This window comes from Amblyraja radiata, chromosome 5, assembly GCF_010909765.2.
Source record: "Amblyraja radiata isolate CabotCenter1 chromosome 5, sAmbRad1.1.pri, whole genome shotgun sequence".
NCBI classification, from domain to species: domain Eukaryota; kingdom Metazoa; phylum Chordata; class Chondrichthyes; order Rajiformes; family Rajidae; genus Amblyraja; species Amblyraja radiata.
In genome coordinates, this window is record NC_045960.1 from 5,917,621 (window position 1) to 5,944,192 (window position 26,572).

The 26,572-nt window shown below is 47.2% G+C and overlaps 1 protein-coding gene across 1 annotated transcript in view; it reads right to left on the reverse strand.

Annotated features, from left to right (window-relative positions):
- Positions 1 to 26,572, reverse strand: part of togaram2 (TOG array regulator of axonemal microtubules 2) — an 81,883-nt gene that overhangs the window by 35,670 nt on the left and 19,641 nt on the right. The window contains exons 5-11 of the mRNA XM_033020478.1: positions 23,434 to 23,675; positions 19,110 to 19,273; positions 17,623 to 17,696; positions 14,583 to 14,783; positions 13,687 to 13,829; positions 11,166 to 11,291; positions 1,991 to 2,165 (exon numbers count right to left, since the gene is read on the reverse strand). Coding sequence (XP_032876369.1) covers positions 1,991 to 2,165; positions 11,166 to 11,291; positions 13,687 to 13,829; positions 14,583 to 14,783; positions 17,623 to 17,696; positions 19,110 to 19,273; positions 23,434 to 23,675 — 1,125 coding nt within the window. The remainder of the gene's footprint in view (positions 1 to 1,990; positions 2,166 to 11,165; positions 11,292 to 13,686; positions 13,830 to 14,582; positions 14,784 to 17,622; positions 17,697 to 19,109; positions 19,274 to 23,433; positions 23,676 to 26,572) is intronic.

The window sequence follows — 26,572 nt, forward strand, 5'->3', positions numbered from 1 at the left end:
AGTTGGGCCGAAGGGCCTGTTTCCACTCTGTATCACTCTATGGCTCCAGCGTTCTCTCCAGTTTTCCTCTCCAGCGACCTGCACTGTTGATAGTGGTTATTGAGTTGCGGGAAGCACGACACCAAGTGAGAGATTTGAGAACGAGATGGAAGCTTTTAAGCTGAGGGGCAAAATGAACTCAGCGGGTCGGGCAGTAGCTCTGGAGAACGTGGATAAGTGACGTTTCAGGTTGGGACTCTTCTTCAGGCTAAATATGGTGGTGGGAAGGAGAAAGCTTAAGAGAGGTGGGAGCAGGACAAAGCCTGGCGAGTGATGGGTGGATACAGCTGAGGGTTGGACGAAGGCCAGAGAGGAAAATACAGAAGTCTGTGAGATGCCAAACTCGGATGCTGCCTGCATGGAGTTTGCATTTTCTTCCTGCAACCGCATGGGTTTTCTCTGAGTAACCTGGTTTCCTCCCACATCCTAAAGATGTACAGGTTTGTAGGCTAATTGTTCCCTGGTGTGGCAGGGAGGTTGAAATTTATTGCCAATCCCTGATTTTTCCTTTTCTTTTCTCACCTCCAGTTCTTCCGCCCTCCCACCCCCTACTTGCTGTCTGAAGAAGGCAGCACGGTGGCGCAGCAGTAGAGTTACTGCCTCACAGCGCCAGAGATGCAATCCCAACTACGGGTGCTGTCTGTATGGAGTTTGTACGTTCTCCCCGTGACCTGCGTGGGTTTTCTCCGGGATCTTCGGTTTCCTCCCACACTCCAAAGACCTACAGGTTTGTAGGTTACTTGGCTTGGCGTAAATGTAAAAATTGTCCCAAGTGTGTGTGGGATAGTGTTAGTGTGCGGGGATCGCTGGTCGGCGCGGACTCGGAAGACCAAAGGGCCTGGTTCCGTACTATATCTCTAAACTAAACTAAGGGTCTCGACCCGAAACGTCACCCATTCCTTCACTCCAGAGATGCTGCCTGTTCCGCTGAGTTACTCCAGCATTTTGTGTCTATTTAAACCAGCATCTAGGGATTACTATAGTCAGAGGGTGGTGAATCTGTGGAATTCTTTGGAGAAGGCTGTGGAGGCCAAGTCAATGGATATTTCTAAGGCACAGATAGATGGATTCTTGATTAGTACGGGTGTCAGGGGTTATGGGGAGAAGGCAGGAGAATGGGGTTGAGAGGGAGAAATAGATCAGCCATGATTGAATGGCGGAGTAGACTAGATGGGCTGAATGGCCCAATTATACTCCTATCACTCATGTCCTTAAACTAAACTAAACCCTAATTCCCTCCAAGCTGCCCCTTCCTCTTTGTATTTCCTCTTCCTCCTTGTATTTCCTCTTCCTCTTCATCCTGCCACTTCCTCTTTGTGCTTCCCCTTCCTCTTTGTGTTTCCCCTTCCTCTTTGTGTCTCCACTTCCTCTTTGTATTTCCCCTTCCTCTTTGTGTTTCCCCTTCCTCTTTGTGCTTCCCCTTCCTCTTTGTATTTCCCCTTCCTCCTTGTGTTTCCACTTCCTCCTTGTGTTTCCCCTTCCTATTTTTGTTTCCCATTCCTCTTTGAGCTGCCACTTCCTCTTTGTGTTTCCCCTTCCTCTTTGTATTTCCCCTTCATCTTTGTGTTTCCCCTTCCTCTTTGTGTTTCCCCTTCCTCTTAGTGTTTCCCCTTCCTCTTTGTGCTTCCCCTTCCTCTTTGTGCTTCCCCTTCCTCTTTGTATTTCCCCTTCCTCCTTGTGTTTCCACTTCCTCCTTGTGTTTCCCCTTCCTCTTTGTGTTTCCCATTCCTCTTTGAGCTGCCACTTCCTCTTTGTGTTTCCCCTTCCTCTTTGTATTTCCCCTTCCTCTTTGTGTTTCCCCTTCCTCTTTGTGTTTCCCCTTCCTCTTTGTGTTTCCCCTTCCTCTTTGTGTTTCCCCTTCCTCTTTGTATTTCCCCTTCCTCTTTGTGTTTCCCCTTCCTCTTTGTGTTTCCCCTTCCTCCGTTCTGTCCCCTGAGCTTCGCCCAGTTACCGGGGACTGAGGTGTGGTGTGGGTTGACTTCATGCAGTCGCTCCCTCAGTTGCTGCATCAGCTCGCGCTCTTTCTGCAGCTCCCGCTGCTCCATCTCCTCCCTCCGTTTCTGCCGCATCTTCTCCTGCGCCGACTTGGAGATGGCCACGTGGCCAGAGAGCGGCAGCTCCGCCGGCTGCAAGGTCGAGAGCCGGAAACAAAAGACGTCCACATTCTCAATTAGCGGGAGCAGGGTCATAGAGTGTTATGAGATAAATGAAACTTTCACTACTCGTAATTAACTTAACTTTATTTAAGCTTTAAGCAACTTATTTCTGCAATACACAAACTCACAAACGTCTGGCAAACATGGCTGATTACGCAAGCTTTTCCCGCCCGAAATACTTCGCACACGCGCACACTCCGGAAATGTCCTGCGCATGCACACACTCCGGAAATGTCCTGCGCATGCGCACACTCTAGAAGAGCTCAGCACATGCGCACATGCGCCCACTTCATTCTCCCCTCCTATTTATAAGTTGAGACGGTCAGGAGGTTTAATAAGTCTTGATGGCCGTCGCAGCACTGGAGCCTCAGGAGATCCCGGTGTTTCAATAGCTGGGGGTAGATATATTGCTTGGTCATCAACTTCACTCATATTGTTATTTAGATTTTCAATTTTAGAATTTCTTGTAGAAGTTTCCATAGAGGATGCTGGAAGTGTTGGAGGAAGTTCCCGATTAGTGTTATCAGGAAGCGACGGAGCTGACGGAGGAAGTTCCCGATTAGTGTTATCAGGAAGTGACGGAGCTGATGGAGAAGATGGACATGGTGCAAGGTCACGAAGTGAGACAGTTGACTGACGTCCATCCCGATACTTGATAGTTGCATAAGAAGGGTTGACATCAGTCAGTTCAACTTCATCAACAAAAGGTTCATTCTTATTTAATCGGACATAACGACGAAGCAACACAGGCCCAGGGCTCGTCAACCATGATGGCAGAGAAGTACCACTAGAAGAACGCCGTTTGAAGTTAAAGAACCGCTCGTGTGGAGTAGTATTGGTAGCAGTTGACAGTAGAGATCTGATGGAGTGTAATACATCTGGTAGAACACATTCCCACTGCTGATCTGGTATATCATTTGACTAAAGCCAGTTTCACTGCTTTCCAAATGATTCCGTTATACCTCTCAACCTGACCATTTCCAATAGGATGATATGGTGTTGTTTTACTTGTTGCAATTCCTCTCTTAGAAAGGTAGTCCTTTAAATCTTTTGACATGAATGAGGTGCCCCTATCAGTAACTTGGAAATCCACAGAATGAAAACAGTTGATCTAAACATTTAATAACCATAGCAGCTGAAATATTTGGACAAGGAAAGGCAAATGGAAACCTCGAATATTCGTCAACTAAGGTAAGTATATAAAAATTTCGAGAGGAGGATGGTAAAGGCCCTTTGAAGTCAATACTCAAACGTTCCATAGGTTGAGTAGCTTTGATCAATCTTCCTTCTTCAGGACGGAAGAACCTTGGTTTTAATTCAGCACAGATTCTACATGAAGCACACGTCATCTTCACATCTTCTGTAGAGAAAGGTAAGTTTTTGGAACGAACATAGTGTAACAAACGAGTGACTCCAGGATGACACAGCCCGTTGTGACTAATCTTCTTGAATTTTTTGAAGAGGTTACTAGGGAAATTGATGAGGGTAAAGCAGTGGATGTTGTCTATATGGACTTTAGTAAGGCCTTTGACAAGGTTCCTCATGGAAGGTTGGTTAAGAAGGTTCAACTGTTGGGTATAAATGCAGGAATAGCAAGATGGATTCAACAGTGGCTGAATGGGAGAAGCCAGAGGGTAATGGAGGATGGCTGTTTGTCGGGTTGGAGGCAGGTGACTAGTGGGGTGCCTCAGGGATCTGTGTTGGGTCCTTTGTTGTTTGTCATGTACATCAATGATCTGGATGAAGGTGTGGTAAATTGGATTAGTAAGTATGCAGATGATACCAAGATAGGGGGTGTTGTGGATAATGAAGAGGATTTCCAAAGTCTACAGAGTGATTTAGGCCATTTGGAAGAATGGGCTGAAAGATGGCAGATGGAGTTTAATGCTGATAAATGTGAGGTGCTACACCTTGGCAGGACAAATTAAAATAGGACGTACATGGTAAATGGTAGGGAATTGAAGAATACAGTTGAACAGAGGGATCTGGGAATAACCGTGCATAGTTCCTTGAAGGTGGAATCTCATATAGATAGGGTGGTAAAGAAAGCTTTTGGTATGCTAGCCTTTATAAATCAGAGCATTGAGTATAGAAGCTGGGATGTAATGTTAAAATTGTACAAGGCATTGGTGAGACCAAATCTGGAGTATGGTGTACAATTTTGGTCGCCCAATTATAGGAAGGATGTCAACAAAATAGAGAGAGTACAGAGGAGATTTACTAGAATGTTGCCTGGGTTTCAACAACTAAGTTACAGAGAAAGGTTGAATAAGTTAGGTCTTTATTCTCTGGAGCACAGAAGGTTAAGGGGGGACTTGATAGAGGTCTTTAAAATGATGAGTGGGATAGACAGAGTTGATGTGGACAAGCTTTTCCCTTTGAGAATAGGGAAGATTCAAACAAGAGGACATGACTTCAGAATTAAGTGACATAAGTTTAGGGGTAACATGAGGGGGAACTTCTTTACTCAGAGAGTGGTAGCGGTGTGGAATGAGCTTCCAGTGGAAGTGGTGGAGGAAGGTTCGTTGGTATCATTTAAAAATAAATTGGATAGGCATATGGATGAGAATGGAATGGAGGGTTATGGTATGAGTGCAGGCAGGTGGGACTAAGGGAAAAAAGTTGTTCGGCACGGACTTGTAGGGCCGAGATGGCCTGTTTCCGTGCTGTAATTGTTATATGGTTGTTATATGGTTATTGTGAAGATCAGTGAGTGCGGAGGAATGAACAGAGGCACAAAATGCTCGAGTTAATGAGTCCGGAGCAACATTATCCTTACCAGGGCGGTACTCAATTGAATAACTATATGCGGATAATTCAATCCTCCATTCATGAATTTGACTATTTTTAATCTTCGTTGGTTTCCGATTATCCAGCATAAAAGCTACTGAACGCTGATCTGTTATCAAAGTGAAGTGCTGGCGAGCAAGGAAATGACTCCATTTCCTCACTGCTTCAATAATTGCTGTAGCTTCCTTTTCGACGGGTGTGTAGTGCAATTCACTACCTTGGAGAGTACGAGACATGAAAGCCACTGGTCGTCCTCCTTGATTTAATGTTGCTGATACTGCTAAATCAGAGGCATCACATTCAACAACAAAGGGGAGATCCTCATCGATGGCGTGTAATGTCGCAGATTCCAATTGTTTCTTTAAAGAAGTAAAGGCACCAATTGCTGTAGAGTCAAGGGGGGAAGATTTTGCTCTAATCAAAGGTTGAATTTTGTCAGAAAAATTTGGTATCCATTTGGCATAATATGCAAACATCCCAAGAACCCTTCGTAGAGAGTTTAATGTTGCTGGAACAGGTATCTCTTGGAGTGGGTGGAGTCTTTCTGGATCAGGCTTGATTATATCATTTCCAACCCAATAACCAAGAATATTAATTGATGATACTGATGTTATTGACTTAGCCTCATTTAATGTTAGATTTTTAGAATGTACAACATCTAAAAACCGTTATACATTTTCATCATGTTCAGTTTGGTCTTTTCCTGCAATAGTTATATTATCAAGATAAGGGAAAGTATCTTTAATGTTTTCCTGTTCAACAAGTTTGTCCATCTCTCTCTGAAAAACAGCCACGCCATTAGTTACCCCAAAAGGAACTCTGCAGTAGTGATATAATTTCCCATTTGCTTCAAACGCAGTGTATTTCTTCTCTGATTCCTTCAGAGGAATTTGATAGTAAGCACTTTTTAAGTCGAAAGTAGAGAATATCTTATACTTAGCTAATGTATTGATAATCTCTTCTATTCGAGGTAATGGATATGCATCAAGCTCCGTGAACTGGTTTATAGTTTGAGAGTAATCAATGCAGAGTCTCTTTCTATGTCTCTCCAAGGGGTCCTTAACCACGACAACTTGTGCCCTCCAAGGGGAAGAACTGGGTTCTATAATCCCTTCTTGTAAAAGATTAGTTATTTCTGTGTTGATAAAGTTCCTATCATCTTTACTAAAATGTCTTGATTTTGTAGCAATTGGCTTGCACTTGGAGGATAAATGAGTGAATAATGGAGGACATTCAACAGATGCAGCAGAAAGACCCCACAATACTGGCGGCTTTGACAATACAAGATCAGGCATAGTTCCTTCATACATTATTTGAAGTGATCTGTGCAGTTTCTGGATATCCTGACCTAGAATTATATCGCTACACAAATGTTTCAAAATACCAAGACATACAGATTTATAGCTAGTTTTGTTCAGAATAAAGTCTACAATACAAGATCCAATAATTTGAGTATTGAGAGTTAGAGCCATCGAGATTTCTCTATTTGAAGGAATTATAGTTAGATTTAGTCGGGACACAACTTGTTCACTTATAAAACTTTCTGAACTGCCAGAATCAAGTAGTACATTAAGTATATGGCCATTAATGGACACCGTTGTAGCTGCATGAGACAAGCTCTGAGGAAATGCAGCTGTAATTGCACATAAAGAAGGCGTGTATATGGCAGCAGTCACACTTTTAGTAGTTGCTTTGGACTTGAATACTCTAGAATAATGTCCCTTCTTGCCACACCTATTACAAGTTTTACTGTTACTAAGTACGAGGTCTTTAAAACAGACAGAGTTGACGTGATCAAGCTTTTCCCTTTGAGAATAGGGAAGATTCAAACAAGAGGACATGACTTCAGAATTAAGGGACAGAAGTTTAGGGGTAACATGAGGGGGAACTTCTTTACTCAGAGAGTGGTAGCGGTGTGGAATGAGCTTCCAGTGGAAGTGGTGGCGGCAGGTTCGTTGGTATCATTTAAAAATAAATTGGATAGGCATATGGATGAGAAGGGAATGGAGGGTTATGGTATGAGTGCAGGCAGGTGGGACTAAGGGAAAACAGTTGTTCGGCACGGACTTGTAGGGCCGAGATGGCCTGTTTCCGCGCTGTAATTGTTATATGGTTATATGGTTATATAAGTTGCCTCTCGAGCAGGACATGTCTCTCTCTTATGAATATTACCCCCGCAAAAGTAACAGTTCCTTTTTGAATAATTATATGCTGCGGCAAGGGCACCTTTATCAGTAGAAATTGTTTCCGTTTGCTCCATATTAGTACGTGGGTGAAATTCTTTTGTAGTAGTTGCAGCAGAATACACATTAGATGAGCCATAAGCATCTGAATTTTTCTGAGCCAAGTCTAAAGAGTAAGCTTGATTGTAAGCTGACTGTAAATCCAAGGTTTTGTGTTCTAATAGTCTCTGTCGTATTAAAGGCGATGCCAAACCATTGATAAAAGAGTCTCGAATAACTTCCTGTCGATATTGATCAGCCATAACTGCTTTGAAGGCACAGTCTTTACTAAGTCTTTGAAGTTCTTGTAAAAATTCATCAAGTGACTCACCAGGTTTTTGTTTCCGAGTAGCAAGGAGGTGTCGAGCGAATATCACGTTGGGTGTCTTAACAAAGAGTTTGCTTAGTACATCAATAGCAGAATCATAAGTTGTACATTCCTCTATGTAATCATATACATCAGAAGAGACAAAGCTCTTGAGTCTGTCTGGCGCATCATTGCCACACTCATCAAAGAAGTTATTTAGTATACGAAGCCAGTGCTTCCAATTCTTTGCAGCAGCAGGTGAGTTGGGATCCAGATCCAAGCGTTGTGGTTTCAGTAGCTTCTCCATCCCAAGTCGGACTGTTTGACTTCTGAGATAAGTTGCTTAAATTGTTATGAGATAAATGAAACTTTCACTACTCGTAATTAACTTAACTTTATTTAAGCTTTAAGCAACTTATTTCTGCAATACACAAACTCAGAAACGACTGGCAAACATGGCTGATTCCGCAGACTTTTCCCGCCCGAAATACTTCGCACATGCGCACACTCCGGAAATGTCCTGCGCATGCGCACACTCTAGAAGAGTTCCGCACATGCGCACATACGCCCACTTCATAGAGTTACACACATAACATTATTCAGAGATTGGACAGGCTGGATGCGGGGAAAATGTTACCCATGTTGGGGGAGTCCAGAACCAGGGATCACAGTTCAAGAATAAGGGGTAGGCCATTTACAGTAGGACTGAGATCTGGTTTTCGCCCAGAGAGTTCTGAATTCTCTGCCACAGAAGGCAGTGGAGGCCAAATCACTGGATGTTTTCAAGAAAGAGTTAGATTTAGCCGTTAGGGCTAAAGGAATCAAGGGATATGGGGAGAAAGCAGGAACAGGGTACTGATTTTGGATGATCAGCCATGATCATATTGAAGGGATGAATGGCCTACTCCTGTACCTATTTTCTGTTTCGATGCCTATTCTCCTGAGATGCTGCTTGAGTTACTCCAACTTTTTGTGTCTATCTTCATAGATCAACAGTCTGAAAAAGGGTTTATTCCAGAGTATAGATCAGAGATACAGCGTGGAAACAGGCTCTCTTTGGCGCACTAAGTCCACGCCGACCAGCGATCACCCACTATCCTTCCCATCAGGGACAATTTATAGAAGCCAATTAACCATCAAACCTGCACATCTTTGTACTGTGAGAGAAAGCAGGTGCTGTCTGTACGGAGTTCGCACGTTCTCCCAATGACTGTCTGGGTTTTCTCCGGGAGCTCCGGTTTCCTCCCACACTCCAAAGACATACAGGATTGTTGGTTATTTGGCTTTGGTATGTTCTTGAAAAAAAAATAGCTCCTTGTGTGTAGGATAGTGCGAGTGTATGGGTAGATCGCTGGTCAATGCGGATTCGGTAGGCCGAAGGTCCCGTGTGCACGCTGTATCTCTGGAGTCTAAAGTCTAAAGAAACCAGAGCACCCGGAGGAAACCCACGCGGTCACAGGGAGAACGTGCAAACTCCGTACAGACAGCACCGGAGGTCAGGAACGAACCGGGGTCTCTGGCATTGTGAGCCAATGGGATTGGTATAAGACACAAAATGCTGGAGCAACTCAGCGGGACAGGCAGCATCTCTGGAGAGAAGGAATGGGTGACGTTTCGGGTCGAGACCCTTCTTCAGAATGCTGGTTCACACAGCTGCCCAGACCCGAAACATCACCTCCCTACGGTCTCCACAGATGCTGCCCGACCCGCTGAGTTACTCCAGCACTGTGTCTTCTTTTGGGCCAACCAGCTTTCTTTCTTCAACATCCCTAAATCCTTTGGGCCACCACATTCACGCTGACCTTCAGACTCACATCTATACCGATCCCATTCACCAGCACTTGCAACATAGCCTACCATGAGATGTTGATTCTGGCACGCTGTGAGAATCTCTGCCACAATAGAGGATTCCACTGAGTTACAAGTCAAAGTCACAAAATGAGATCTCCACAGCTTCTGAACGATCCTTCCATAAGCTCAGGTACAGTCGCGATTCTCCAGCCAACCTTACTGCAGACATTGGACAACTTAGCCAATATTGCTATGTCTGTTTTATATTGCCCAACTGCTTTGTATTTATGGAGATGTAACAATGACCTCGGCATGTTGATAAGACCTTTCTATTTGCCTTGAGAATGTGGGTGCATTTTGCTGTTTGTTGTATACGTGCCTCCCAGTGGCAACGCGTCATTGGCAGCCGGGACAACAGCGGACTGCGTTCATGAACTACAACTCAACTACCCCGATGCACCGGCAATAGTGCTTTGGGGATTTGAATCAGTATCATTTGGAGACTGTGATACCTGGATTCGAACAGTACATCAAAGACAAAACCAGAAATGACAATATCTTGGACAAATGTTTTGTAAATGTCAAAGGCACTTATGCATCCAAGTGTAAGCCACCCATATTGAATTCTGATCATAATGTTATTGTAATGCTATGTTGAATGTATGTATTTTTGGGTCCTGTCTTGATGTTTTAATGTTTGTCTTCTCTCATCTCTTTTGTCTTTTCTGTACATGGAGCTGCTGCCATGCAAAACAAATTTCAGACTTTATTCTGACAATAAAGTAATATCATATTGTATCATATCTCACTAAATAATTCAATAAACGCAGTGGTGCAGCTGGTAAGAGTTGCTGCCTCACAGCGCCAGAGACCCCAGTCCTATCCTACCTCAGGTGCTGTCTTTACGGAGTTTGCACGTTCTTCCTGTGACCCGCATGCCTTTTCCCCGGGTGCTCTGTTTTCCCCCCATATCTCAAAGACGTGCGGATTTATAGGTTAAAATTCTTAAGGGGTTGGACAGGCTAGATGCAGGAAGATTGTTCCCGATGTTGGGGAAGTCCAGAACAAGCGGTCACAGTTTAAGGATAAAGGGGTATCATCTTTTAGGACCGAGATGAGGAAAACTTTTTTCACACAGAGAGTGGTGAATCTGTGGAATTCTCTCCCGCAGAAGGTAGTTGAGGCCAATTCATTGGCTATATTTAAGAGGGAGTTAGATGTGGCCCTTGTCGCTAAAGGGATCAGGGGGTATGGAGAGAAGGCAGGTACAGGATACTGAGTTGGATGATCAGCCATGATCATATTGAATGGCGGTGCTGGCTCGAAGGGCCGAATGACCTACTCCTGCACCTATTTTCTATGTTTCTATGTTTCTATGTTAATCAGCCCTCTATAAATTGCCCCTGGCGTGTGCAGGAAGTGGATGCAAAAGTGGGATCACATAGAACCGGTGATCAATGGTCGGCATGGACTCGATGGGCCGAACAGCCTGATTCCATTCTGTATCTCTGAACAACACTACTCACTACACAATAAACCAAAGAAAAGTAAAGTAAACAAGAGGAATCGAATATAGGAGCAAAGAAGTCCTTCTGCAGTTGTACAGAGCCCTAGTGAGACCACACCTGGAGTATTGTGTGCAGTTTTGGTCCCCTAATTTGAGGAAGGACATTCTTGCTATTGAGGGAGTACAGCGTAGGTTTACAAGGGAGAAGGTAGGAACTGGGTACTGATTGGGGATGATCAGCCATGATCACAGTGAATGGCGGAGCTGGCTCGAAGGGCCGAATGGCCTACTCTTGCACCTATTGTCGATTATCTATAAACTAAACTAAACAAGCTTTGTTTTCATTCACTAACCTGCGAAGTTGCTATAGATGAATTGTTCACCTCTGTTATTTGATCCGTTTGCTCGACTACCTCTCTCTGGTCCTTGCTTTCCAAAGCATTAACGAGAGCATGTTTCCCTGGTCTACAATGCGCTGCCTAAAGACGGGAACAGGGAAATTCAATGATTACTTTCAAATGAGTACTCATCAATAGGTTTATTATTGTCATGTTGTACTGAGGTACATTGAAGCGCTGTGTTTTGCAAGCTATCCCATCAGATACAATATATGTACCCGATCAAGTCAAATTCAAGTACAGTAGGTAGAGCAAAGGGGAAGATACAGAGTGCAGAATATAGTTCTCAGCATTGTAGCGCACCAGTTCCACAGACAAAGTCCAATGTCCGCAATGGGGTAGAGGTGAATCGGACAGTACCATAACCTATGGAAGGACCGTTCAGAAGCCTGACAACAGTGGGGAAGAAGCTGTTCCTGAGTCTGGTGGTGCGCGCTTTCAAGCTTCTTAACACTTAAGCAGAAACACGTTCCACAGCCATGTCAAAGGGTCAGCAAATTGTAATTAATTTCTAAAGCCTGGCATAATGGGCTAAATATGAACATAGCACAGGAACGGCCCTTCAGCCCACAATGTCCATGCAGAACACAATGCCAAGACCAACCCTTATCTGCCTGTACGTGATCCATATCCCTCCATTCCCTGCACATACAGGTGCCTACTCAAATGTCACTTAAACGCCACTATCGTATCTGCCTCCACCAACACCCCCGGCAGCGCGTTCCAGGCACCCACCACCCTCCATATTAAAAAAAACCTGCCCCGCACATCTCCCTTAAGCTTTGCCCCTCTCACCTCCAGCTCACAGCTCACAGTTCCATCCAAGACCATCACACAAACCAACCTCCCTTCCATTGACTCCAATTACACCTCACGCTGCCTCGGCAAGGCCAGCAGCATAATCAAGGACGAGTCGCACCCTGGTCACCCCCTCTTCTCCCCTCTCCCATCAGGCAAGAGGTACAGAAGTGTGAAAACGCACACCTCCAGATTCAGGGACAGTTTCTTCCCAGCTGTTATCAGGCAACTGAATCATCCAACCACAACCAGAGAGCAGCGCTGAACTACTATCTACCATCGGTGACCCTCGGACTGTCCTTGATCGGACTTTGCTGGCTTTACCTTGCACTAGACGTTATTCCCTTATCATGTATCTATACACTGTAAATGGCTCGATTGTAATCATGTATTGTCTTTCTGCTGACTGGTTAGCATGCAACAAAAAGCTTTTCACTGTACCTCGTTAAACAAAACTAAATTAAATGTTTAATGTTGTTATAGTACCTGCCTTAACCAGTTCCTCTGGCAGCTCATTCCATGTACCCACCAACCGACATGTCAAAAAGTTGCCTATCAATAAACCTACATCCTCAAGTCCTTGATTGCTCAACTTTGAGAGTCTGTTGACTGGATAGGATGCAACAAAAGCTTTTCACTGTATCTTGGTACAGGTGACAATAAACTAAAGACTTACAGCTAAGCCTAGCAGACCATGGTACCTCGCTTGTCCTCCAGCAACAGGCCTGGCTCATCCGCCATGAAACTAGGAAACCCATCCTCAAAGGGCAACCTGCCAAGGCCTGCCCCGCTCATCCCCGAGGACCGGGAGAGGAGGGTGAAGAGATTCAAGATGGCGGCGGACACAAGATGGCGGCGGACACAGTTCTGCAGGAGGGAATGTGCTGCCTCGTAGGTGGAGTGGGCCGCTGGAGGCCTTGCAGCAGCCTGGGGCTCGGCTGGAACGGGCAGCCGCTCCAAGAGGCCGAGTGCGTGGACCGGACGCGGCCTGCAGCGGTGGAGCAGCGGCGGAGGACACCACGGCCACGCTTGGCCAGGCCGACCCTGCAACGTCGCCATGACAACGGGCCTTCATGGTCAGGTCAGGAACCCTACACTTACAACAACTAGGACTCGAAAATGTCCCCAAACTGGTGACTCTTGTATGTTGTCTCGGTGTATTACTTCTATACATTTGTACTAAATCAAAGAAGTGCTTACGTATAGTAATTATTTTACTGAATTGTATATAAAAAAATAATTTCACTGTACTTCAGTACATGTGACAATATAAAAAAGTACCAGTACTCTGGTATTCATATTTCCATCCTGGGGCATAGGTTCTGACTGTCTACCCTATCTGAGTTTAGCTTAGTTTAGTTTAATGATACAGCGTGGAAACAGGCCCATTCGGCCCACCAAGTCTTGCACACTAGGGACAATTTACAGAAGCCAATTAACCATCAAATCCGCACGTCTTTGGTGAGTGAGAGAAAACCGGTGCACCCAGAGAAAGCCCACCCGGTCACGGGGAGAACGTGCAAACTCCGTACAGACAGCACCCGCAGTCAGGATCAAACCCAGGTCTCTGGCGCTGTGAGGCGGCAACTCCACCGCTGCGCCACCGTGCCGCCCCTAAGCGACCTGCTACTGTGTAGAAGGACGTGAATGTGATCGCACGTTCCTTCTGATGACTCACCTTCTCATCGGCCTCCACTCCACCCCCATCGCCAGCCTCCGGCCCCCGCTCCACGCTCAGCCTGAACGAGATGACCATGGTCTGGCTTTTACCTTTGACCTTCTCAGCCAACGATGGTGCAATCTGGGCCAGACTGTGTTCTGCTGGTGTAACACCAGAGATGATCATGTAGAATAAATCATGAGAGTGGTAAAGAAAGCATTAGTCAGCGCATTGAGGATAAGAGTCAGGAAGGTCGTCATGCAGTTTCATAGCACTTTGCTTTGGTGGCTACAATATAAAAACAGGGATGTAACGCTGAGGCTTTATAAGGTGGTCAGGCCACTTTGGAGTAGTGTGAGCAAATTTGGGCCCCATATGTGAGGATGTGCTGGCTCTGGAGAGGGTCCAGAAGAGAATGATCCCAGGATTGAGTAGGTTAATATATGATGAGCGCTTGACAGCACTGGGCCTACACTCGCTGGAGTTTAGAAGGATGAGGGAGGTCCTGAAACTTGCCGAATAGTGAAAGGCCTGGATGGAGTGGATGTGGAGAGGATGTTTCCACTAGTGGGAGAGTCTGGGACCAGAGGGTGAAGTTTACCAGAATGCTGCCAAGAATGGAGGCTATTAGTGCTAAGGAGAGTAAGAAAGAACTGCAGATGCTGGTTTAAAATCGAAGGCAGACACAAAATGCTGGATTAACTCAGCGGGTGAGGCAGCATCTCTCGAGAGAAGGAATGAGCGACGTTTCGGGTTGAGACCCATCAGGTCCTGCACCTATTGTCTATTGTCTATTGTCTATTGTCTCTCCACCCTTCATAGAAGATCTCTCCACCATCAGTGGAAGGTATTTTATTCCCCAGTAGAAGATCTCTCCTACCTCAGTGGAAGGACTGTCCACATCTTTCCCCAGCAGTGCATATTTATCACTAGGAGACCACCTTGTGTTCTGCTCAGACATGAAATACCCTGAAGGTACAGATGGGAGTCTGCCCCAGCTCCACATAGCTCACCTGTGCTCCGATCAGTTGCTGTTGGAGGAGGTATCCTCTCCACGTCCTGTTTCACACCGCTCCTGTTCTTCCTCTTTCCTTTCAGACCGTTGTGGGGGCCATCTTAAATGAGATACTTCTCTCCTCAGGCAGGGTGCAAGCATTCGCACCTTCGTGTAGATGCAACGTTTGACCATTGTACGCGATGATGGAGGGATGGGACGGGGAAGGACCTGGGGAGCCGCGCGTTCTAACGCAGGAAGACCCGGCGGGCCGCAGTGCGTAGAGAGGAACCATGGAGTCTGGCGCGGCTTGACCCCCGAAGATCAGAGACCCGGAGCGGAGGTAGTCGGCACATGGTCGGGAGGAGCAAGGCCGGTAGGAAAGTGAACCGGGGTCTTACCAGGGATCCCACCACTAGCCAAATCTTCCCATCTCCACCCCTTTCACAGAGATCTTTAACTCCCTGGTTAACACATCCCTTCCCACCCAAACCACCCCCTCCCCAGGTACCTTCCCCAGCAACCGCAGGAGATGCAACACCTGTCCCTGCACCTCCTCCCTCGACTCTGTCCAGGGACCCCGACAGTCCTTTCAGGTTAGGCAGAGGTTCACTTGCACCTCCTCCAACCTCATCTACTGTATCCATTGTTCAAGATGTGGACTCTTATACATCGGCGAGACCAAACGTAGACTGGGCGATCGTTTCACGGAACACCTTCGCTCAGCCCGCCTGAACCAACCTGATCTCCCGGTTGCCAAACACTTTAATTCTCCTTCCCATTCCCACACTGACTTTTCTGTCCTCGGTCTCCTCCATTGTCAGAGTGAGGCTAAACGCAAATTGGAGGAACAGCATCTCATATTTCGCTTGGGCAGCTTACAGCCCAGTGGTATGAATATTGATTTCTCTCACTTCAGGTAGCCCCGGCATTCCCTCTCTCTCCATCCCTCCCCCACCCAAGTCGCACCAGCTTCTCGTTTTCACCCAACAAACAGCTAACAATGGCCTGTTTCCTTAATCATCGTTACTGTTTTGCATATCTTTCATTCATTTGTTCTATATCTCTCCACATCACTGTCTATATCTCTCGTTTCCCTTTCCCGTGACTTTCAATCTGAAGAAGGGTCTTGACCCGAAACGTCACCTATTCCTTCTCTCCAGAGATGCTGCCTGTCCCGCTGAGTTGCTCCAGCATTTTGCATCTGTCTTCGGGGTGTCAAGGTCGGCTGTGGGTGGCGCCCCTGGGGCACAAAGACGGACGGGCAAGAAGAGGAACGTTGGTGCGCTGGATACTCCAGAGTTTTACCCGGATCGGGCACCGCTCCATTAGTTGGAGGAGTGGGCACTAATTGATGCAAACAAACTCACAATAACCATAGGTAAACACAAATGCTGGAGAAACTCAACGGATGAGGCAGCATCTATGGAGCGAAGGAAATAGGCAACGTTTCATAGAAACATAGAAACATAGAAAATAGGTGCAGGAGGAGGCCATTCCGAGTTTAGAAGGATGAGAGGTTATCTCATTGAAACATATAAGATTGTTAAGGGTTTGGACACACTAGAGGCAGGAAACATGTTCATGATGTTGGGGGAGTCCAGAACCAGGGGCCACAGTTTAAGAATAAGGAGTAAGCCATTTAGAACGGAGACGAGGAAACACTTTTTCTCACAGAAAGTGGAGAGTGTGGAATTCTCTGCCTCAGAGGGCGGTGGAGGCAGGTTCTCTGGATGCTTTCAAGAGAGAGCTAGATAGGGCTCTTAAAAATAGCGGAGTCAGGGGATATGGGGAGAAGGCAGGAACGGGGTACTGATTGTGGATGATCAGCCATGATCACATTGAATGGTGGTGCTGGCTCGAAGGGCCAAATGGCCTGCTCCTGCACCTATTGTCTATTGTCTATTGGCCCTTCGAGCCAGCACCGCCATTCATTGTGATCGTCCCCTATCAATAACCCGTGCCTGCCTTCACCCCATATCCCTTGATTCCACTAGCCCCTAGAGCTCTATCTAACTCTCTCTTAAATCCATCTTCTTCTCCAGAGAGGCTGCCATTGTTATTGTGCAGAAGTAGAGATACTTTGGAGGTCTGTTGGGTTGGAGATGATGACAGGTGTAGGGAGGGGTGACGGGGATTTGGATGGGAAGTTGAGCACTTCAACAACACTAACCAAGAGACAACATAGGTCAGACAGAGGATGGTGTGTATTTGGAACAAGATGACACAGGAGGTTTAGCTTAGCTTAATTCATCTTTGTCACCTGTACTGAGGTACAGTGAAAAGCTTTTTGGTGCCTGCTATCCAGTCAGCGGAAAGACTATACATGATCGACAATGTACAGATATAGGATAAAGGAAACATGTTTAGTGCAAAATAAAGTTCAGTAAAGTCTGATTAAAGATAGGATGTAGACAAAAATGCTGGAGAAACTCAGCGAGTGCGGCAGCATCTATGGAGCGAAGGAAATAGGCAACGTTTCGGGCCATAAACCCTTCTTCAGACCGATTAAAGATAGTCTGAGGGTCTCCAATGAGATAGATGGGAGGTCAGGTCTGCTCTCGAGATATTGAGAGGATGGTTCAGTTGCCTGATAACAGCTGGGAAGAAACTGTCCCTGAATCTGGAGGTGTGCGTTTTCACACTTCTGTACCTCTTGCCTGATGGGAGAGGGGAGAAGAGGGAGTGACGGGGGTGAGACAGGTCCTTGATTATGCTGCTGGCCTTGCCGAGGCAGCATGAGGTATAAATGGAGTCAATGGAAGGTCTGGGAGTGTTGGTCTGGGCTGCGTCCACAATTCCCTGCAATTTCTTGCCATCACGGATGTTCCCAAACCAATGTTTGATGCATTCTGATAAAATGCTTCCTGCTGCGCATCTGCAGAAGTTGGGGAATGTTGTCGAGGACATGCCGAACCTTGTTAGCCTTCCAAGTAATAAAGTTATAAGCCAAGTCCTACCTGCGTCCTGCGCAGTTTGTTCTTCGGGTCCCGAGATCGGCTCGTGTTCGACTGGGTCTCTCTGAGTGGGGGCTCTAACAATGAAAGAGAGACGTCCATTGAAAATGAGCCTTTCCTAACCTCTGGGCAACTTAAAGCATTTAACAACCGGTTAAGAAGTCTGGGCTTGGTCTTGCCGATGTACAGGCCTGGAGTATTGTGTGTAGTTTTGGTCCCCTAATTTGAGGAAGGACATTCTTGCTATTGAGGGTGTGCAGTGTACGTTTACAAAGTTAATTCCCGGGATGGCGGGACTGTCATATGCTGAGACAATGGAGCAGCTGGGCTTGTACACTCTGGAGTTTAGAAGGATGAGAGGTTATCTCATTGAAACATATAAGATTGTTAAGGGTTTGGTCACGCTAGAGGCAGGAAACATGTTCCCGATGTTGGGGGAAGTCCAGAACCAGGGGCCACAGTTTAAGAATAAGGGGTAAACCATTTAGAACGGAGACGAAGAAACACGTTTTCTCACAGAGAGTGGTGAGTATGTGGAATTATCTGCCTCAGAGGGTGGTGGAGGCAGGTTCTCTGGATGTTTTCAAGAGAGAGCTAGATAGGGCTCTTAAAAATAGTCAGGGGATATGGGGAGAAGGCAGGAACGGGGTACTGATTGGGGATGATCAGCCATGATCACATTGAATGGCGGTGCTGGCTCATAGGGCCGAATGGCCTACTCCTGCACCTATTGTCTATTGTCTATTGCCTCCTCATCGGGAACACTGACGCGATAGACGAGGTTAGAGGAGGTGCACGTTAACCACTGTCTCACCTGGATCGACTGTCGGGGTCCCTGGATGGAGGTGAAGGGGGTGGGGGGAGGTATAGAGACAGACGTTACATCTCTTGCGGTTGCAGAGCAAGATTCCTGGGGAGGGGATGAGGTCGGTTGGGAGGGATGGGTGAAACAACATGTCACGGACAGAGAGTGGTCTCTGCGGAAAGCAGAAAATGACGGGGAGGGGAAGATGTTGCATCTTGAGGGACTGGTGTTGCATCTCCTGTGGTTGTAATCGCATCTACTGCAGCCGGCGTTCCCGATGTGACCTCCTGTACATCAGCGAAACCAAGCGGTGATTTGACGACCACTTTGTTGAACACTTGCGCTCGCTCCGCCAAAGTTTAACCTGGCATCATGTACGGCACAGACATTGCGGGCCGAAGGGCCAGCCCCTGTGCAGTGTTCGATGTTCTATGAATTCATTGAACGTGCAGACTAGTGGTCCTTATGGAATGGAATACCTCATTGCCACATGTGACAAGTCACAGTGACATTCTTTGCTTGTGTACCCAGGGTATGCAATTAGTCACCACATAAAGGGTGCAGACAAAGTTACAGAGTATCCCGAGACAGGCCCACCTTTTGTTCCCCCCTCGTTCCCTCACGCTGGTCCCCCCCACACCGCGTCTCCATTGTCCTTCCCCCCCCCACCCCCTTTGAACCTTACGCAGTCTGTGTCTGGGCTCCTGGCCGCGCAGGTGTGCAAGGCAGGGGCCGGCAGCCGTCCTCCGATGAATCAGGCAACTTGAGTGGCAACTGGCATAAGCTGGCACCCAGTAACTTCCTTTTCTTCTCCGCACTGCTCCGCAGGTGTTGAAGAGAGATCCTCACCTGAACGAGAAACGGGAGGCGGGCTGGGATCAAGTAGCTCAGATGGCTTACAAATGTGAGTTAGGACAGCCAGGAATAACTGGGGTGTAATCCAGGGGTTCATATATAGAATAATGGAGACCTGGGGGTGATTACAGACCGAGGCTTGTGTGCAACCCCAATTTGCAAAGTGGGTGTCCAATCCCAATGTTCTCAGTATGTTGTTTTGCTTTAAGCTTTTATTGGTTAAAATGTTTAAAAAATATCAAGCCCGAATTACCAGTGGCTTTGAGATAACAGACGTGCATGTTTGCAGATTAATTGGCTTTGGCAAAATAGTATATTGTCCCTCCTGTGTGGGATAGAAATACTGTATAGGTGATCGCTGGGCGGTGGGCTGAGGGCCGGTTTCCATGCTATATCTCTACAGTCTAAACACTGATGGAATGTGGAAACAGCCAAATATATATAGGAAAGCTTTAAGGGCCTGTCCCACTAGGCCGTCATTTGCGCGTCATTTTGTACATCATAAAATCCTGGGACGCCGCACGCCACTGCCTATGTCATCGCGCACCAAGCGCGCGTAATGTGCACCATGCGCGCATGTCACGACGCGCACGTCGTGACGCATAAATTATGTCGTGTAAATTACGCGCATATGACGGCCAAGTGGGACAGGCCCCTTAGATACACACCCAGGGAGAGGGTGTGATATGTAGACACAAGGGTCTGCTGATGCTGGAATCTTTCATGGAACACAAAGTGCTGGATTAATACAGAGAGGGATTCACTCACAACAGTCCCAGAGTGAGGCTGGTGCACAAAGCTGGAAATGTGGTTTAACAAACTAGAAACAGTTTTGTGTAAGAAAGAACTGCAGATGCTGGTTTAAATCAAAGGTAAACACAAAATGCTGGAGTAACTCAGCAGGTGAGGCAGCATCTCTGGAGAGTAGGAATGGGTGACGTTTCGGGTCGAGACTCTTCTTCTGACTCAGACACAGTTTTGGTTACACTTGGCTTAAGGGCTTTTGTTTTGCACTAATATTGGGGGTCTTTTTTACTTTCATAGAGAGTCATAGAGTGATACAGTGGAAACAGGCCCTTCGGCCCAACTTGCCCACACCGGTCAACATGTCCCAGCTACACTAGTCCCACCTGCCTGCGTTTGGGCCCTAACCCTCCAAACCTGTCCTATCCATGTACCTTTCTAACTGTTTCTTAAATGATGCCTCAACTACCTCCTCTGGCAGCTTGTTCCATACACCCACCACCCTTTGTGTGAAAAAGTTACCCCTCAGATTCCTATTAAATCTTTTCCCCTTCACCTTGAACCTACGTCCTCTGGTCCTCGATTCACCTACTCTGGACAAGAGACTATGTGTTTCTATTCCTCTCATGATTTTACACACCTCTATAAGATCACCCCTCATCCTCCTGCGCTCCAAGGAATAGAGACCCAGCCTACTCAACCTCCCCTTATGAACCTTGTTTTGATAATTGTGTTATCTACTAGTCCCGTGCCTGCCGTACTGCTGTAAGTAAGGCTTTCAATATTCTGTTTATCGGCACATTGACAATTAAATGGCACAACGGCAGCACCATAGCGCAAGTGCTGTCTGTACGGAGTTTGCACGTTCTTCCCGTGACTGAGTGGGTTTTCTCCGGGTGCTCCAGTTTCCTCCCACATCTCAAAAAAATCCAGGTCTGTAGGTTAATTGGCTTCTGTAAATTGCCCCTAGTGTGTAGGACAAAAATAGTGTGAATATGTGATTGTCGGTCGGCGTGGATTCAGTGGGCCGACAGGTCTGTTTTCCAGTTCACTAAAATAAACCAGCTACATCATTGGACACCTTTGAACTATCTTTAGTCTGACTTTTGACACAAACTGCTAGAGTAAAAGATAAGTAATGTTTCAGATCGGGACCCTTCTTAGAGAATTCTGACCCGAAACGTCACCTATCCTTTTTCTCCAGAGAATCTGCCTGACCTGCTGAGTTACAGCAACATCTTTATGTCAATATTTGTTATAAACCAGCATCTGCAGTTCGGTTTTTCTACATTTAATCAGACTTTTTTGCACTTCAATATTATATCTTGCATTAAAATGGAGTACCCTTCATCCAGAACTGTTTGTAATCGTGTATAATATTTTCTTAACTAGATAGCATGCATTGAGTAGATAGCAAAGTGGTGAATCTCTGGAATTCTCTGCCGCAGAAGGTAGTTGAGGCCAGTTCATTGGCTATATTTAAGAGGGAGTTAGATGTGGCACTTAACCATATAACCATATAACAATTACAGCACGGAAACAGGCCATCTCGACCCTTCTAGTCCGTGCCGAACACATAGTCTCCCCTAGTCCCATATACCTGCGCTCAGACCATAACCCTCCATTCCTTTCCCATCCATATAACTATCCAATTTATTTTTAAATGATAAAAACGAACCTGCCTCCACCACCTTCACCGCAACTTGTGGCTAAAGGGATCAGGGGGTATGGAGAGAAGGCAGGTACAGGATACTGAGTTGGATGATCAGCCATGATCATGTTGAATGGCGGCGCAGGCTCGAAGGGCCGAATGGCCTACTCCTGCACCTATTTTCTATGTTTCTATGTTCCTATGTACAATAGCAGCCACCTACGGCACTGAATTCTATGTTACTATGTTTAACCCAACTGACTTCTTCCCACCCTGCTTCTTGCAAAGACTCTATCCCCTCCGTCTACGCCGCATCTGCGCCCAAGATGAGGTGTTCCATACCAGGACATCCGAGATGTCCTCATTCTTTAGGGAACGGGGGTTCCCCTCTCCCATCATATATGAGGCCCTCACTCGTGTCTCCTCGGTACCCCGCAGCTCTGCCCTTGCTCCCCCTCCCCCTAATCGCAACAGAGACAGAGTCCCCCTAGTCCTTACCTTCCACACCATCAGCCGTCACATACAACACATAATCCTCCGACATTTTCCCCCAACTCCAATGGGTTCCCACCACTAGCCACATTTTCCCATCTCCACCCCTTTCAGCCTTCAAGAAAGACCATTCCCACCGCAACTCGCTGGTTAACTCATCCCTTCCCACCCAAACCACCCCCTCCCCAGGTACCTTCCCCTGCAACCGCAGGAGATGCAACACCTGTCCCTATACCTCTTCCCTCGACTCTGTCGAGGGACCCCAACAGTCCTTTCAGGATGGACAGAAGTTCACCTACACCTCCTCCAACCTCATCTACTGTATCCATTCTTTAAGGTGTGGACTTTTATACATCGGCGAGACCAAACGTAGACGGAGCGATCGTTTCGCTGAACACTTTCGCTTAGTCTGCCTGGACCTACCTGATCTCCCGGTTGCCAAACACTTTAACTCACCTGCCCATCCCCACACTGATCTTTCTGTCCTGGGCCTCCTCCATTGTCAAAATGAGGCCAAATTGGAGGAACAGACCCTCATATTTCAATTGGGCAGCTTACAACCCAGCGGTATGAATCTTGACTTCAAGTAACCCCGGCATTCCCTCTCTCTCCATCCTTCCCCCACCCAAGAGGTGCCAGCTGCAAAGTCATCTTGTTGAGTCTCATTGTCTGTAACTCGTTTTCACCCTAGCACACAGCGAATAATGGCCTGTTTCCTTTATCATTGTTACATGTTTGCATATCTTTCATTCATTTGTTCTACATCTCTCTACATCACCATCTATATCTCATGTTTCCCGTTCCCCTCTCAGTCTGAAGAAGTGTCTCGACCCAAAATGTCACCTATTCCTTTTTCCAGAGATGCTGTCTGTCCCACTGAGTTACTCCATGTCAACCCAACCCAACCCCACCCAACCCAACTTAACCCCACCCAACCAAACCCAGCCCAACCCAACCCAACCCAACCCAGCCCAACAACCTATCCACAACCCAACCCAACCCAAACCAACAACCCACAACCCAACCCAACCCAAACCAACAACCCAACCCAACCCAGCCCAACAACCTATCCACAACCCAACCCAACCCAAACCAACAACCCAACCCAACCCAACCCAATCCAACCCAACCCAAACCAACAACCAAACCCAACCCAGCCCAACCAGACCCAACCCAACCCAAACCAACAACCAACCCCAACCCCAACCCAACCCAACCCAACCCAACCCAACCTTCAGGAGTTTCTCCTGAGTTGCATTTCAATTACCTCCTCTGGGACCAAGACGGGTTTTGCAAGTCCCTTACTACCTTCCAGACCTGGCCTTCCCAGCGATAGGCCATCGGTGGCCTCGGGGTCCTTGTGGACAGAGGACAGGTCCTTGTTGCAGGCCTCCTGGGTGTGCGAAGCACTCCTCTCGATGGGAGGCACCGGCCGGCTGGCGTTCAGCAGCTTCTGCGACGCGGATCGAGCCAGCGCCGGCTTCAGCGGGAGTACGGTCTCGAGAGGACCTGTGGAAGAACATCACATCCTTCATCAGTCAGATTACTGAGCACAGAAGTGGAAGAGGTGCTGGCTCGAAGGGCTGAATGGCCTCCTCCTGCACCTATTTTGTTGTTACAGTCATATAAGACATTAGTGAGGCCACATTTAGAGTATTGTGTTGAGGAAAGGTGTTGACAAGCTGGAACATGTTGCCAGGACTCGAGGGCCTAAGCTACAGGGAGGGGTTGGTTAGGCTTGGACTTTATTCCTTGGAGCGCAGGAGGATGAGGGGTGATCTTAAAGAGGTGTATACAATGATAAGAGGGATATATAGGGTAAATGCACAGTCTTTTACCCAGTGTAGGGGAATCGAGAATTAGAGGACCTACTTTTAAGGTGAGGAGGGAAAGATTTAATAGGAACATGCGGAGTAACTTTCTAATACAGAGTGAGGTAGGTGTATGGAACGAGCTGCCGGAGGAGGTAGTTGAGGCAGGTACTAATGACACATTTAAGAGACATTTAGACAGGTGCATGGATAGGACAGGTTTAGAAGGATATGGGCCAAACGCGGGCAGGTGGGACTAATGTAGCTGGGACACGTTGGCCAGTGTGGTCAAGTTGGGCCGAAGGGCCTGTTTCCACACTGTATCACTCTATGACTTCCTATAACTCTACGAATTGAATGTTGTTCACCAGAGTGCCGCCTGGATTAGATGCATTAGCTCCAGGGAGAGGTTAGACAGACTGGGATTGTTTTCTCTGGAATGCTGGAGATTGAGAGGAGTCCTGATAAGAGTGTGGAAAATTATGAGAGGCATAGACAGGGTTGACAGTCAGAACCTTTTTCCCTAGAGTGGAAATGTAAAGGATCAGAGTTTTAAGTTGAGAGACGCGGAAACAGGCCCTTCGGCCCACCGAGTCCACGCCGCCCAGCGATCCCCGCACACTAACACTATCCTGCACCCACTAGGGACAATCTTTACACTTATGCCAAGCCAATTAACCTACATTAAACTGTACGTCTTTGGAGTGTGGGAGGAAACCGAAGATCTCGGATAAAACCCACGCAGGTCACGGGGAAAGCGTACAAACTCCTTACAGACAGCGCCCGTAGTCGGGATCGAAGCTGGGTCTGCGGCACTGCATTCGCTGTAAGGCAGCAACTCTACCGCTGCGCCACCGTGACGGCTCTGTGGGGCATTTTTATTTTACACACACACACACACACACACACACACACACACACACACACACACACACACACACACACACACACACACACACACACACACACACACACACACACACACACAGGGGTGGGGGCCTGGAGCGCATGCCAGGGGTGGTGGGCAAGGTGGTGGTGGTGGGGACATTGTCCCATCTACACTAATCCCATCACTCCACATTTGGCACTAACACTCTAAACCTTTCCTATCCATGTAGTTAGTACCTGTCCAAGTGTCATTTCAATGCTGCTTCAACTATGATCTATTACCCTTATGATTTTATACACCTTCTATGAGATCATTCTTCTGCACGCCGAGGAACAATGTCTTAAGTCATAGAGACTTACGGCAGGCAAACGGGCCCTTTGGCCCAACTCATCCACATGAAGCCCCCATCCACGCTAGTCCCTTTTGCCCACATTTAGCCCAATTCCTCTAATTCCTCTGCTTACGAATCTCAGGATGATTACTGTGTCCACGTGTGTCATAGTGATAGAGTGATACAGTGTGGAAACAGGGCCCAACCCGCCCAACATGTCCCAGTTTTGTTAGCCTACCTGCCCGCGCTTGGTCCATATCCCTCCAAACCTGTCCTATATACGTACCTGTCTAACTGTTTCATAAACGTTGGGATAGTCCCAGCCTCAACTACCTCCTCTGGCAGCTTGTTCCAAACACCCACCACCTTCTGTGTGAAGAAGTTACCCCTCGGATTCCTATTAAATCTTTTCCCCTTCACCTTAAACCCATGTCCTCTGGACCTCGATTCACCTACTTGGGGCAAGTGTAGGACCAGAGGGCACAGGAATTTCTTTAGCCAAAGGGTGGCGAATCTGTGGAACTCATTGCCTGTGGAGGCCAGGTCTTGGGTATTTTTAAAGGTTCACAATTAGTAATGGCGTGAAAGGTTACAGGGAGTAGGCAGGAGAATTAGGTTGAGAGGGAAAATTAGAGCGAATGGTGGAGCAGACTCAATGGCCTCATGCTACTCCTATGTCTTATGGACCTTACAATATGCTTTATGAACCACTCTCTCAACAGGCCTTGTGAATTATATGCACCCATTGACACTCACAGCCATGCATTAACCCAACAAATACAGGAAACAATAGCAGTGGTACAGCGGTAGAGTTGCTGCCTCACAGCGCCAGAGACCCGGGTTCCATCCTGACCTCGGGTGCTGTCTGTACAGGGTTTGTACGTTCTCCCCGTGACCTGCGTGGGTTTTCTCCGGGTGCTCCGGTTTCCTCCCACACTCCAAAGGTGTGCGGGTTTTCAGGTTAATTGGCTTCTGTAAATTGTCGCTAGTGTGTAGGATTGAACCACACACTGGTCTGCGCGGACTCGGTGGGCCGAAAGACGCATCTCCGCGCTGGACCTCTAACATCACTGCCGCATCACACACCTTCCATCCTGGTTCAGGGCCAGGTATGGTGGTCTCTGGAGCGTTACGCTTTGCCGTCATGCCTCAGTGGGACAACTGTGCTGGTTTTTCCACAAAGGCTATTGTCCAGCGAACAATGAGAATGGGTGCTTGGTGAACCATGGTTTTATGGCCCAATTGTCCCAGAGGCACGCAGCACAGAAACAGGCCCCCCCAGACAAACTCGTCCAGACCCACCTAGATACCCCATTTAAGCTTGTATCACCATATCGCTCTAAACCACTCGTATCCATGTACATGTCCAAAATAC